Below are 15,520 nucleotides of genomic sequence, written 5' to 3'. Positions count from 1 at the left end.
CGGCCGCCGTCTCGCACCTGTCAGGGAGATGTTGGTTTGAGAGGCCGCATCCTCTCAGCACTTCTTTTAGCAGGTTGAGAGGCAAATACAAGGGAAGATCACGAGATGGGGTGGGGGTTTCATAGAAAAGAAGGCGCTCTTAAAAGACACCTGCAGGGTTCTGCTGGGCAGCTTTCCCCTCCGTTGCATCATGCCTGGCATTAAGCGAGAGTCCCCAGGTTAAGAAAAGCCTGAGCCAGATGGGAGAGAGTGTGAGACGGAGGGAGACAGAGGGAAGGATAGCAAAAAAGCACAGGCCCTGCAGTGAGCTATTCCAAGCGCCTTTGTGGGGTTGCCATTTCTTCATTCTCTCCCACTCTCCTTTGAGGGATTTTCTATCTCTCTCCCTCCTTCTGTCTGTGTCCCCATTTCTTCTTTTTCTTCTTCATTTTATGATGTTCTGTTTCTTTGTATTCCTGTATGCCTTGCTTTCCTCAGGCACTGTGGTTCTTTTTTATTGTGCCAAGTTTGTTGAGCCAGGGCGCTCGCGCTCTCTCTCGCTCTCTCTCTCTCTCTCTCTCCTTCTCTCTCTTCTTGGCTGTCTGCATCTGACTTCTATATTTTCTTTCACTTTCATTACCCTTCACTCTACTTTCCCACTCTCATCCATTTCCTCTGACTTCTCTCCCCTCAGCCCAATTTCACTCAGCATTTTTCTGCCTCTCCTCGTCTCTACAGCCTCTTTCCTTCCTGCATCTCAATCCCTTTGATCGTGAGCCAGTGTGCAGTTTACTCTTTCCCTCCTTCACTCCTCCTACTCCTTTTACTCTCCTTTGTGTGTTTTCTCTCTGTTGTCTCTTCCTCCTCCTCTCCTGGTTAAAACGGCATTCCTGCTCGATGGTTTCCTCCTCTCCTGGTTAAAATGGCATTCCTGCTTGATGGTTATGATGGGCCCGGCTGCTGAATCAATGGTTCCTTCTCCCTGCAGCTCTCGCGCTGCGTGCTGGTCTCACACTGAGACAACGTATCTAAAATACACTTGAAAACAATGACTAGGCGGCCTTGTCAGTGCAAAAGCCCAGTGTTTCCTGTTTGACATGTTGTATTTCACTAATGTGCCACGTAGCATCTTAGTTTAATACTGGACTTTTTATAAGGTGAACATACTTTGCAAGATTTTGAGTTGGAACGTCCACAGAAGACTTATTTTTTTGGCACAAGCAGAATCTGCAACCTCCCTTTCTGAATGCTTTCCTCAAGCTCTTATTGTTGCTAAGTAACAAAAACGTGGAGCATTCCCTCATTCCCTCGTTGTGCGCGTCAACTCTCTCTTCAAATGTGACAAAAGACACTCAGCAGGCAGCCGGGATGTCACCGGGACCGACACTTAGGTACTGTGTGGTTTTATATAGTACCAAAATGGCCAGTGGTACCAGATCTACTGGACAAAAAAAAAAAAACAACAACTGCACACTCAGAATGAGAGGGTGGAGTCCAGATACAGTGTCAGGTGAAGAAGGTGTCTCAAAATAATCTGCAGTAATGGCATCATTACTGGAATGACTGGCGACAGCTATGAGAGGTGGAGAAGCTCTGCTGCGCCGCTCCTACAGTCGTAGGTGCTGCGGTACTGTGATGCACCTGCACACGTGTATCCATTATGTCCTAATCTCGGGCCTTTGTTGGAGTCTTGTAGCGTCCTGTGAAGGCTCAGACAGGCGATTTGGCCCTCAGAGAGTCCAGGTTAGTCCATTAGAGCCTTAAAAGGGGGCAGACGTGGAGACAAAGAGCCTTCTGAGCCCGGTTCCTGTGGGAGCTCTCCAGTGAGCCTTGTCATGTCACGCCCAGCGGGAACACGTTTCTGCACGACTCATTTTTCAGGGCTTTACATTTAATCATTGTGGTGGGTAACTAAGGAGCAACAATATTTCTGGACGTCTGATAACCGCCCGTTCTTCCTGGGGAATAGTGGAGAATATTTCTCAATTGAATTGTCACATTTGTTATTCCTGTGGCGCAGCCCAGACAAATCAATATTAAATTGCAAATGCATATCTCTCCTGCACAGCCCCCCTCACAAAAAAGAAAACTAAGATTCAGTCCTTTAGTGTCATCACTCATCTGAGAAATCTAGAGTTGCCAACAAGCCAGCAGCCCGTGTGGGGGAATGAAAGAGAAATCCTTCACAGCCGCCACTCAGTTCACCTCCCGACGCCTGCAACAGCGGAGGGACGAGCCGCAGCAGATGCACCACGCTGGAGAAAAATTAGAGAGAGGAAACACACCAACAAATGAGCAAATAGATGTCGTAAAAGGAAAACGTGGTGTCGGCAGTGAGTTTAAGAAAAATGAGAGTTCCTTCAGAATGTGTCAGTATTGGCCTCCGGACGTATGCTAACAAATGCGGTGGTCATTAATGGGTTAATGGCTGCACTGTGAATGGAAATTCTGATTTCAAATCTTAAATACTTTTATATCCATTTTGAAATATTCATGAGTAAAAAAAGCAACATCAAAGTAAAGGGAAACATGTTGAAGTCAGCTAAAAAGCCAGCTCTTCTGCTTCATCGGGACTTTGATGACAGATCCTGATTACACGCGTCCAGAGCCTGGCTTCACCTTATTCCAGAGCTTGATGTCATGTCTCGTTCAGGCCAGCGGGAAAAAACACTCCTCCATCACGCGCATTCTCATCGTCGTCGTCTTCATCAGCTCATAGGCGGGTGGCAACCGAGAGTTTTTCATTCTCATTCGTCTGACTTTAGTAGGGTTTCACAAAGACTGTTGAAGCGGGTTTTTTGTGATGCGGTGCTGGGATGAGAAGGGGGCCAAGGAGCCACTCGTAGATTTTTGGAGCATCTGAACGAAAGCGTCGGAGGATTTTCTAATCAATTTTCTTGAAGAGATTGAGGTTGATTTCCATCCATTTCTGGGAATCGACCAGACGTCTAGCGTTTCTCAAAAAAAACAAAGGGCGGATTAGGATGATATTTGGTGGACAGAAGGTCATATGACAGGGACCGCTGCTGATTTTTGGAGGGGATTTGGATCAAAGTGTTGAACCTGGAAGACCACGAAACAGCTGCTGGTCATTCTCCACCAAGCGTGACGTAGAGGTGCAGCCTGAAGGAGGGCGAGCCGCATGTGTCCAGACGCTGTCCTCCGTGGGTTCTGGCTGAGAGTGAGCCCCTGACAAAGTTCCCTACTAGTTGCTCTTGTTTTCATAATCTGACCACATATTTTATAGATATCCATTGTAATGATATTTAATGTTTGAAATAAGCCTGTTTAAACTGCTCTGAAGTGTCTCCATGGCAACCCTCATTTCATTTTACTGTTTATGTTAGACATCTAATCTTCATTGAATTTTTTATGGTCATTTGAGACAGTTAGGCGAAAACATTCTCTTTTAGTAGTGCCAAGATAGAAATATACTAAAAAGACCTACATCATGAGTTTAACAACAAAAAAATATGTAAAAAAAACAAACAAACAAAATAGGGATTCTTTATCTTTGCTGTTCAAAGGTTTAGGACTGCATTGTTCAGGGCATCTTTTGTACCACGTAGGAGTGAAAAGAAAATGATTTATTTCCATTTGTTGCGCTGAGAGTATCCGTTACTGTAAAGTCATCATTTTACTTGCTCCGAGTTTTATGGAAGGTTAAGCACATGTTTTCTTTCGGCCAAACAATAAATAATGCGTCCTTTCATTTCCTCCCGCTTGGATTATTGCAGTAAGGTTGGTCAGTCGGTCTCACATCTTCAACCGGAGCGAAAATTCCGCTGCACTTTTGGAAACGAAGCCCAGGAAAATCACGTGACGTTCCTCTGACTTCAACCTCATTCCACTGCTTTCCAGTAAATTTCAGACCAAATTCCAAAATGACCGGACTGCTCCGGCTCCAGCACATCCATGACCTTTTCCATCTCCGTTATCCTTCTCGAACATTAAGGTCAGCTGCCGCTTGCCGTCCGAGTGGGTTGAGACATGAAGGGGGCCGCAGTTATTCTCCAGCCGGGCTGCTGGATCATCCCCTCCCATGAAGCTAGGCTAAACCCCGGCATGCCTCTGCTTGTCAACGGGTCTCAGATTCGCCTTCATGTGCATCCGTGTCTTTTGTATATTTACTGTGTATTTCCCATTTCTTTTTCTTATTGTGTAAAAGCACTTGGGTTTTTAAACTGTCTCCTCCACATACAAGGAATCTGACTTGGCCTAACTTGGTAGCATTAAAGGCCCACTAGGTCCCCTGAAGTATTTTTCGTTGTCAAATACAAGTACTTTCCTTTGCAAAATGTTGAATGACCCCAAGTTCATTTGAGGCCAGGCACCAAGTGAGTTGCTGAGATGAATACGGCCTCCTCTCATGTTCTTGTGTGTGCTTGTGTTCTCCTCTCCGCAGTGCAACAATGACTATGCCCCAGTTTGTGGCTCCAACAATCAGAACTACCAGAACGAGTGCTTCCTGCGCAGGGATGCCTGCAAGCAGCAGTCTGAAGTACTTATTCTGTCAGAGGGCGCCTGTCCTGCCGGTATGTACATTTGTGTTAAGTACACAAGCAAATACACTCACTCACACACACACACACACACACACACACACACAATAAAAAGGAACAAGCTGGAACCGCAGCTTTAGTATTATTTCAGCAATGCAGTGGGATATTTGAGTGCAAATGTTACAGTCAATGTATGCCAATGAATCCACTCAATGGAAAATGGTAATGACGGGTGTGGCGTGACAAAAATTGCTGAGACGGTTGTAACAGACTCAAAAAAAACAATTGAAAACCGGGTTTGGCCGAGTGTCCTGTTGGCATGAGGAGTTTCTGACCAGTCGACACCACGGTCATCCTGGTGAGTGCCAGAATACATGACATGTTCATGATTCTGCAGGAGGCAAACACAAACGATCAGTGGTCGTCTGATCCTCCCCTTCCTCTCCTCGCCTCACTGCCACTTCTTCTTCTTGTTTTGTAGCCACACAAACCTGTCAGATATTCCAGCGTTCATCTGCTTCAGGACTCTTACCTGTCCTCCTGCCCTCTCTCCCCCCTGCCTGCCAAATTATTTCAGCTTGGCTTTTTTTTTTTTTTTTGTCTCTGCCTTTCAGCTGTGTGTTTCGGCCATTTTCAGCATTGCTGGAGTTTTTTTTCTCTCAAATTACTGTTTTCATTTTGCATTTTCTGTTGGAGATGCTTTTTCTAGTTCGAATGAATTCATGGCAACCTTCCATTCCTTTCCTGTAATCTGAGATTAAGCCTCCCGTTCGCGGCCTGTTTCAAAATGTCCAGGGATTTTTACCTCACTGGTATTTCTTTCATCAGCGCATGTGTTGTCAGGTTTGGCCGATGTTCAAACCTGTGATCGTAAATAAAATGGATGAAGATATCATTTAAAAAAAGTGAACACTCACACAGTGCCGAAAAGAATCTTCCAATTAGTGAGTCACAGTATGAGCAGTGTGCTTAGAGTGCGGCAAACCACTGGCAAGCTGATGTTTCTGAGGCATACACGGCTCTGTGCCGGGCTGAGATAGTGGCGGCGGCCGGAACCGAGCAGCTGCTGACTCAGTTACCCTCCCTGGCAGGCAGCAGGCACAAGCCTATTAAAGGGCCTGTGAATGGGCGCCCTCAGCAGAGAGCACATGTGGAAATTGAAGTTAAACTGTTACTGCAGTAACAGTAGCGGCATCTGTGTGCCAGTCAGGGCCGTGCACAGTCACATGAAACATCCAGCTTCCCTCTAAATTGCTTGTTTGTGAGTCGTGTGTGGCGTATCTTTAGAGACACGTGATAATGTACCCAGTGTGTGATTTAGATTTCCGTATCTTCAGAGAAAGGATAAGAACTCTTGTCTTCGATGGAACAAGTAGGACTTTTGATATCTTAATGCAGCGTTCTAACAAGGATGTTTTTGTGGAACTGAGTTGTAACTCAGGAGCTCCAGCGGCCCTCTCCTGGCTGGGGTTACCCAGATGTGACAACATCTCAGAAGCACACAGTGGCACTGGATGTGCTTCTTAATCAGCTGGTTTCAGGGGGGACCAAACGTTAGTGCGTGGATTCTTTTTCACTAAAGCACAGTGGTGTGTGGAATGTGTGGAATTCTGCTGCGACAGTTGACCCCAGCCTGCTGATGTGGTTACACGTGGAGGGCTCAGCGGCGATGCGTTCACAGCTGCACTTAGTCTTGTTTTCTCCCGATTGTGGTTTTGGTGATGAATGTTTTTCAGTGTCGTTCACCATTTAACTCCTCCCTGTTTGGTTTTTGTCTATGCCCCCCTTCTCTGTGGGTGTGTTACAGCACCTGCACCTGAGAGGATTTTTTTTGGACAAATCCATGACTCGCCGTGCGTCACGTTGGCGAGGCTTTGCAGAGACTGGAACTATCGTGAGAAAAAATAAACAACAATATCGACCATTTTTCACTTTAAGAAACCGCATCTTCCAAAATGCGTTACAGTGGGTCGGTGGGAAACATGGAGGGTGCAGCGTACAGCCTAATGATTGTCCATTGTATTTGTCCTTTTTATTCTTATATTCTTTTATTCTAATTGGGGAAACAGCTTCAGTTCTTCTCCAGTGTCTAATTCCTGACTGCACTAATAACAATAAAGAACACCCTGGGGTGTCGTCTTTCTTGATTAATGCGTGTGGATTGTGATTGATGTGTGTGGGCCTGTGGTGACGTGAGCACGGTGCAGAAAGTGAAGTTGGCAGAGACGATTTAGAAGCGCGGTGACACTCGAGCGAAGCTGATGTGGAGAAGGCAACGACTGTCGGAGATTATAGAACCGTAACCCTCGGAACGTTCTCGTCTGGAACCGTAACGCCACTGCAGGCCTACGGGGTAACGTGGGACCCCATTGTTTTAAATGTCCCTTTGCACTTTGCCACTTCCGTGCTTCAACACAGGGTGTAAATGAATGCGGCGCATGGAAATATGTCACCACGGGGTGTTCATACCCACGCGCCATCTTTCGAGTCACAAACTTTTCTCACAGTCTCCTTTTGTAGTTTGTAATCCAGTAAAAGTACTCTTGATTGTGTTTGTATCAGTTGCAGAATGAAAGTTGCCACTGCAGGTGTACTTCTAGCAGATTATTGAAGGTGGTTGGTGGGACCTCCGGCGCGATTGTCGTCTCTGCTGATGGACGTGTGTCACCTGAGCCTTGTTATCACTCGCACCTGTGCGGCGCTGGACAGCGGTTCCGTTCGTCTTTAGTTTGGTCCCAAAAAAAAAAAGAAACAACAACAGGCACAACACGCAAGGGAAGTACATTTCAAAATAAAAGAGGAAATGTCAAAGTGTTGATCAACCACAAGGAGAACGTAAACTGAAGACTCACCCGAGAGCCCAGAACCCAAAAAATCAGCTGTGACAGTAACAAACCTGGAAGCAGTGTCACCAGCATGTAGGAAGCAGGGACCTTCAGAAAACAAGTAAATACAAATAAAAGACTTGCAGCAAACGGAACCACCCTCCATGAACCACCTGAGGATTTGGAGCCCTTGAAACCGAACTACAGAGGATTGCAGGTGTCTTCCAGGTCCGGTCTGTACTCCCCATGGAGGAAGTTGGAGGAGAAACAAACGTTGCTCTTCGGGAACAAACTAGAAAGATGGATGCTACTTTTGCCATAAATGAGAGGAGGACAGATTTAATTTAGACAGCTGTCCCACATTTACATTCTATTGTATTTCATTTTTTACTTTATTTGTGTGAACCTTTGGAAAGCAGCTCCAAGCACCCAGAAATGAGGACAGGCCTGGTTCACTCTGTCTGAAGGTTTATAATAACTCAGACTTGAGGTTTTATCCAAGTTTTCCCTTCTTGCATCCCTCCTAGACAGAGGAGGCCTCCCTCTCGCCCGAGCTGAGATTGTTCCCTGAATGTTGATATGGAACACTGGAGTCGGACATTGTCTGCAAGAAAACGTAAAGCCGAATTTAAGAAAATCAAGAAAATGCCCTGCGGTGCCTTTTTACTTGAGGCTTTGGGTTTTTTGTCACAAGCTGCAGGGAGAGTACGAGGTGGAATTAAACATCTCTAAAATCACGCTGTGCTTTTGTACGGCTCGGTCCTGTGCAGAGGGCAGGCCAAGCAAATGTTTTCCATCTGTGTGTGATTTCTCTTTTCATGGAACCTGTGAGGGGACTCCACTGTTGCATGCGTCTTACAAACGCTGCTTTTCTCTTTTAAAAGTTGAAAACAGACTTGCTGAGTGGGAGCTTTCTTACATAACCAAGTGTTCAACACAAATCTTTCAGGCAGTGACGTCTCAAGTGTTACCTCTCGGCTCCCCTCATTCAGCTGATACCCTGGCCCTCTCGGCGTGGAGCATGCTAAAATTGCTTGAATACCAGCAATTGGAGCAAACTAACAGGGCGTCAAAGCCACTTTTGCAAAGCCTGCAACCTGCTGCAACAAAACCCTCTCTTCCTTCCTCTCTTGCTCTCTCTCCTTCGATTCTCTCGGCCCCCTTTTCCATTTCCTTCTCCAAAATCCCATTAGCGGCAGCAGTACAGAGTGTACTGGATATATGTCAGCTCAGCACTGCCAATACTTGTTCCCCTTCCGGGGGTGAGAAATATGAAAGAGATGTTTCAGCTGGTGAAAGAAACTCCAGATGTAATGTTGATAGACCTGCAAGTAAGTCTGACACCCATCGTAGTTCATCATGACGGTGGCTAAAACAAACTCCCCGCTGGATGGTGTCTGTGCGGAGCCTCGCGTCATGTCTCGTGTCCATTGCCTGGGATTTTTATTCAGGGGCACCACTGTGGAAGAGGTTAAGCCTAATAAATAATGAATAATCTTTTGCAGCGGTGCTCTCAGTTGTAACACAACACTGACCTTTTGTGTGTGAGCAGCTCCTGCATCGGAAGGGTTACAGTGAGTCTGCGAGTTCGGTTGAAAAAAACAACAACCTCTTGCTCTTTATCTGCCGAATGTTCATCTCTTTTCACCGGCAGCGGGTATGAGATAGTAATGTGTCTGGAAATTCTGCCAACAAGTGCAAGTAAACTGAGAGATAAAACTGCATTCCGTGGAGTGCACAAGCACGAGCCGGAGACGCTTGGAGGAACAAAGTCAGCTGACGATCCTCCAACTCCCGGATCGGCCCCGTGATCCACATTTGCCCCAAAATCAAACCTGCTCTCCGTGAAATCAGCCCGCGTTTTTTTTTTCATAGTGCTGATATCAAACAAACATGGATGAAAACAACTTTCTGAGTGGATCAGAAATATTGATTCAAGAAACTCCAAGGACACTGAGGGAGGGCGGTGTGGCGCTGTTTGAAGTTCTGCAACGCTACAACCGAATGAACTCCTTCATTTAAATCAGTGTAGCCCTGACAGGAGAAGCGGACCGTTCCAAAGAACCTGCTATCGTCTGTAATTTTCTTCAGGGTGTCACTGGTAGCCAGCACATATTAGCACATTAACCCCATTGACCCCCCCCCCATGGGTCCAGAAAACCCTACTATGTTTATTGGACTCTGGTCTGGGCCTGGTCCTGTTCTTGCCAACAGCTTTATAGACTCGAGGTGCCTTGTGCTTTTTCTATCAAATGCGGTCCAGTTGTAGTGGAGAAGTCCTGAATGGGCGTTCAGCAGCTCCCCTGCTGCATTCAGGACTCCAAGCTTCCAGCAGCCTATGTTACGGTGCGCTCCTGTGAGAGGTGTGTGACTGCTGCACTGCATCACACACCACAAACACACATTTATAGAGTGCAGTTGGTGAGCTGCTCTACTGGGAAAGTGACGTGAGATTATTTTTGCAGAATTGACCTCCTTTCTCACTATTAAAAGTAAAGACAGGGACTAAAGGCTCTCATATTTTGGCTAAAGGGAGTTTATGTACAGCTTGTGTTACCATAAATGTCAGAATATGGAGGAACTCCAAATTTAAGGGTCGACAACGGAGCTGCAAAGAAGCAAAAGTTCCTGCTTGATGAGTTTCTGGATGCCGTCGTTTGAACGGCAGCAGACCGACTGTGTTTTCATTTATGGTGACGCCGTCTTACCCAGGACAGCAGGACAGCAGGACAGCAGCACAGCAGCACTCTGGACTGTCACAATGCGCCTCCTCAAAACTCAGAAAACAGAGGCACTCTAGATTTCAAGTCAGAGTTTTACTGCGTAGGAGGCGAGCACAACTGCTGTTTATGAAGCCAATGTGAAGTGTGTGTGTGTGTGTGTGTGTGTGTGTGTGTGTGTGTGTGTGTGTGTGTGTGTGTGTTTTACCTGGCTCTGGAGTACATCTGCTCTATCAGTACTTTCCATGAGGTTGCACGCAAGTAAAGAACACCATGAACAAGTGATTTTTGTCCTTTTTTTTTTGCTAACTTCTTTATTCATTCGTTGTGTGAAATATTTTACAATAAGTTGCAGACTGCAGAACAAAAACAGGGCAGCGACAGATTATCAGATCATTTCTCAGATTCTCCTGGTGGTCTCTCACCTCAAGCGCTTGCCCTGGTTGAAGGTTTTACCCACAAGCTTGAAGTTTCTCTCCTAGGCAAAGTACTCATTGACCAGGGTCTTGCACTCCTCATTGTCAGGGTCCAGTTCATGCCAGTCTAGAACTGGGAGTCCATTTGTCAGTCTTCGCATAGAGTATCAAGCAAGATCCTGACCCCGATCCAGATTTTAGAGATGCTGTTCTGCTGATGGCGCCAAACAAGATGGCGCTGGCAGAGGTGCTTCTTCTCATCCACAATCTTTGTCTGTGTCTCTGTTGTGGGAGGTACAGGCCTCTCTGGATCTGCTGACACACTCGCCTGGCCTTTTGATCCAGGTCATTTCCGGGGTTCTCAAGAACTGCTATGAAGGGCAAGCTGAGGGACTCGGGCGAGCTGAGGGACTCAGTCGAGTGACTCACGGAGTGTGGATACGTGATTGTTGGTTCACTCGGTCCCTTCGGGGGACTTTGTAGATACAAATGAACTCCTTCCCTGTCGTTTGTGTAACTTTTGGCGGCCTGTACAGGAGTATGTGTTGTTAGGTTGTTCAGGTGTCTTTCATTTCTGTTGATAATATCAATCATGTGGTCGGACTCAACTGATGCGGGTTAATGGGCGCTACGGATCCGTGAGGCATGAGTCATTTCATAGGTCCGGGCGAATGATTCGGTTCACGACGGGTGATTCGTACATCACATATGTGTTGAACTGCAAAAGCTTCACATCTCAGCTCTGGATGTACCCCCCCCCCCCCCCCTCGCGTACCCTAGATCCTCCAACAGACCAGCTTCAGGGTGCAATTTCTGATTATTTTTGTGTTGCTCAGAGCGATCGATTCAATCTTTCTGTCTTTGACCTTTAAAATTAAAAAAGAAGAAAATGGTATAAGTGTCATTCGCAGTGTCTCAAATCTCAAGATGAAAATCCTAACACTTTCAGTTTTATATCAGAGGACCAAAAAAAAAAAAAAAAAGCTATTTGAATCTCTGCTGAATCCATCAACCTCTAGATTAGAAACTCATTTGTCCTGCTGTTGTGAAAATGTGCCCATCAAATTAGACTTTGATGGAAAACCTGCGCCACGGCGTCGAGCTCCACCAGCCGGCCTCAAACGGACTTTTCTGATTCATGGGCGTCATGTAGCTCAATGATACACGTTGTTGTAATTGTGCTGGAGAGTCCACTACACAATCTGCTTTCCTTTAGTATTTCAAATATTTCATCTTGCGCTTGGACTGACTTCAGGTCGCACGTTCTGTGTACATTCAGCATTCATTAGTTGTGTTTTATTGAACAAAGAGAATTTGTTACTTTGTTTTTCTTTTTTGGAGTACGAGATGGACCAAATATGCAATTTGAACGCATCAGTTTGGGTTCTGGGAAACTTTGATGAGCACTTTTCAACATTTCCTGACGTTCTCCCAACTTCCTGTTTGAAGACACAGGGAGTGATGTCGCGTTGTCCCATAACGTTTGTATGGAGTCATGATGTAAGTTGTGATCCTGCATTCAGGGACGGTAAAAGTAAATTGTAATCGGGCGAGTTTATTATGACATCATATACAAGAAGAATGTTCCGGTCGCTGTTGGTGGAGGTATACGTAATTGTTCTAGTTGACTCCTCACGATCGTTCCCTGCGCTCTCAAAATAACACGGATGATGTGATATCTCATCTTTTTGAACTTCATTCTGCAGACAAAGTCTGCTGGTGCTCATCTTGCTCCCTATTTTCTTCTGTTTTCTATTTCCAGCCTCAAACCACTAACCTTGTAAAGATACGGAAGGTTTTTATTGATCTCTCATGAACCCCTTCTGACTTCAGCAGGATCCCTCAAACTAAGCCTGAAACATTGCACCTTTACTGTCTCACCTGCTCCAAGGTCACTGAAAGACTGAAAAAGGAAGGAAAGATGATAGAAAAGACAGCGGAAGGATTGTTTTCTTCCAAATAATTAACACAACCAATGATGAGGCAGGAGGAGGGAGACTCTTGGAATTTGCAAATGTTGTTCTTAGATGCCTGGATACATTTAGGTGTTTTCATCAGGACGATTGGGACATTCTCACCTGTTGCTTTGGTTACATAACTGGTTGCTTTCGGCGAGACCAGCAAGACGTGTTTATTGCCGACACTTAAAGGTGCCATAGAGAGGTTGAACGGGGTATTAAATCTTGTTCTGGCATGTGATATGTAACCCCACAAGAAATGGAAATGGCTCAGAACCTTCCTGAAGGCTCTCTGAAACCGCTATGTTACCATGTTGGGTTTAGAATGCGTCGTTTGTCCTTATTGGGGTCGTTTCTGACCTCATCTGGCAACCTCATTATTTATGCAAGTGCATGAGTTGACGGCGATCGGTTGCCGTGGTTTATCTGGCAACCTCATTTAACTACTACTTGGTGACTGGCTGCCCTCACTGTCACTGAAAAGAAAGCGCTCCCACTTTCTCGGCAAACTGTCAAGTAGCCATGGCCCGGTCGCAGATCCAGCCATATATGCAGTGGCGGGGTGGCCGTCGGGACAACCGGGAGTTTTCCCGGTGGCCTGGCCCCTTGGTAGCCTGCCTGGCTGGCGAGATTCCTTCCCCCTCAAGCCAGGCCAGGCCAGCTAGCGACAGACAGCGCAGATAAAACAAAGGTGTCAATTCTATCGAGGCCGTTCATTCAGTCAATCTGCTCAGTCGGTGCTGCTGCTGCAGGCGCCAGTTTGTGTCTCGCTAGCGAGCGACGCGAGAGAGCTGCACTCACTTGGCTCGCTCGCATAATCGCCCCCTCCCAAAATATGTCGAAGGGGCGTGTGTGAAAGGGGTGGGTTCAGTGTGTGTGAGTGGGGGGGCACTGACTGAGCTGTGACGTAACACTTCAGCCAAAAACACATCGGTCCATTTTCCCGTGGCGATTCAAAAAAGGGGAGATACTTCAAACAGAGGTGATGACACTGCCTCACACTTGGTGTGTCTTCCCCACAACTTGGGGACGTTGAATAAACACCAAAAACATGAAAACGATGACTTTCATTCGAAGGGACCTTTAATTGATTTATCATTTGATTTTTGTTTCATCGTGGTTTTATTGGGCAGCTATGGACACCAAAACCACTCAAGGGGGGAAAAGCAGCCCAAACGCGCAGAGGTGGTCTTGGCGCGAATGAACTCCAATGTGGTTTTGGTTGTGGCGAGAACTTGATCCAACCTCGGTCCAATCAAGGGAGAAGCTCAAATGGCTCCTGTAACCTGGTAGTTTGTGTTTTCAGATGAATCAGAGCATTCAAACTGTAGCAGCCTGCTTAAAAGGAAAGAAGTCCAAACAGGAGACACGCTGATAAAGCTGTAGAAACACGCAGGAGTCGGAGCCCAGAATTAACAGGACAAACCTGGGCCAACAAAGGAAATGTTCCAAGTGGACGGATTTATCAACGACCGGAGCAAACGAACCACAGACAGCCGTCATGATGAGTAGCAGAGGTAGAGGGACAACTGGACCGTCAGACTCCATGTGCTCCTGAACTGCAGTGACCCCAATACTCCAGTTCCTTTGAAGCTGCTTTTATAAAAACCTTTGCTGTGCAGCTGAGCTATTAACACCCAACGGTCCTCGCAGGCCCTGCACCTGATCTCTGGCCCGGCTCGTTTTAGCAGATGGCTTTATGCTGCGGCTCAAGTTACACCGTCTCTCCTTCAAAGTGCTCATCAGTATCCCTTTCACAACCATATTGCTAAAGAATTCCATAAATGCAGGGTGTTTGCAGGAAAGTTAGTGGAAAAGCCATGGAAGAGGAGTTAAAACACGCACACACACAGACTGGAAACACACTGTCATACAATTGCAGCTTCACAAAAAGGTCCACAGTTGGAGGTGTTATTATCAGAGCGGTGCTGAGGATGCTGCAGGCCTCCAGGCATCTCACTGTTATCCTCTTTACTGTTTCCATTCCCTTCTGCTTTTTAAATCTGACTCTCCATCTTTAGAGGCATCTCAAACACACCCACAAACACACACCGACTCTCCAGTGCACACACTCCCAAGAAGATATTCTCACAAGCCTTCTACACACACACACGTACACACACTTATGCAGCTGATGTCTTCAGCTCTGTGAGCTTCTGTTTCACCCTTAGAGCCCTACAGACACTTCTTCTCATCCCTTCTTCTCGGTTGAATTGCTCGCAATATATTCATTGCAGTGAGGTGAAGTGCAAATGTAAGAGCGCGAGTTGACCTTTCTGGCCATGTCAGTTGCTTTTCCATGCAACGAGGCAGTAATAAATGATGTAGGATTTACATCTCGGTCACAGCAAGTCCCTGTTGATAGCAGACTACATAAACAGCAACAAAAGCTTTGTCCATTTGTCTGGTTTAGAAATTACAGTGTGTTTCTGCATGAAGGGCTGATGTACGTCCCACTTCATATGAAAAATGAACACAAAAGAACAGATTTGCTGGTAATTAGAGTACTGTCGCTGCCCCAGTACGTGTCAACCAGGAGGGGTTGGTTTATTCCCCGAAACAAATGGCGGTAAAAGATGGCCGTATGTCCCCGTACACTGGATGTTATCAGACTTTCTTCTGGTTCATCTTTTATGTCACATAAACAAGTTAGCGAGCAGCGTCCCCGCCGAACGCTAAATAACGGACAACCCCCGAAGCTGCAGATGCATGAAGCCTAATGCTCCCCTGTTAATGTTGCTTCTGCTGTGATGGACCTTCCTTTGTGGTTGCTGTTGAACTTCTGGCTTACACGCCACAGCAGGAGCGCGTGCAGAGCGCCAGGCTGGTTTGGGGCTGACGCGTGTCGTGATCGGCCCGTCTGAGATTAATCCACCAAATTTAACATACAATCTTCATCCGCTCCCAAAACAAGCGCAGCTTTTGCTGTTCTGAGAGGGTTCTTATTTTTTCAGATCCATGTACAGAAGCTCGGGAGAAACCTGTGCAGGAGTAGCAAGATTCTCCGTTATGTTGGTTACCATAGTGATGAGTCCCAAAGCCTCCTGATTGGTTGTCTGAAGAAGAGTGGGAATGACGACACTGGCGGCCTCTGAAAAGTTCAGCTACATGAACAGTGGC

At 46.4% G+C, this 15,520-nt stretch overlaps 1 protein-coding gene across 2 annotated transcripts in view; it reads left to right on the top strand.

Moving 5' to 3' along the window:
- The window catches only part of tmeff2a (transmembrane protein with EGF-like and two follistatin-like domains 2a), a 109,256-nt gene that overhangs the window by 41,183 nt on the left and 52,553 nt on the right, over positions 1–15,520 (top strand). For both annotated transcript variants that reach the window (XM_086219681.1, XM_086219682.1), the window contains exon 3: positions 4,385–4,514. In XM_086219681.1, the coding sequence (XP_086075807.1) occupies positions 4,385–4,514 (130 nt within the window). The remainder of the gene's footprint in view (positions 1–4,384; positions 4,515–15,520) is intronic.

This window comes from Aulostomus chinensis, chromosome 12 (genome assembly GCF_037954235.1).
Source record: "Aulostomus chinensis isolate RoL2024-O1b breed Wild chromosome 12, RoL_Achi_v1.0, whole genome shotgun sequence".
NCBI classification, from domain to species: Eukaryota; Metazoa; Chordata; class Actinopteri; order Syngnathiformes; family Aulostomidae; genus Aulostomus; species Aulostomus chinensis.
The sequence above is the reverse complement of the archived record's forward strand: the minus strand, read 5'-3'. Positions and strand labels throughout refer to the sequence as shown.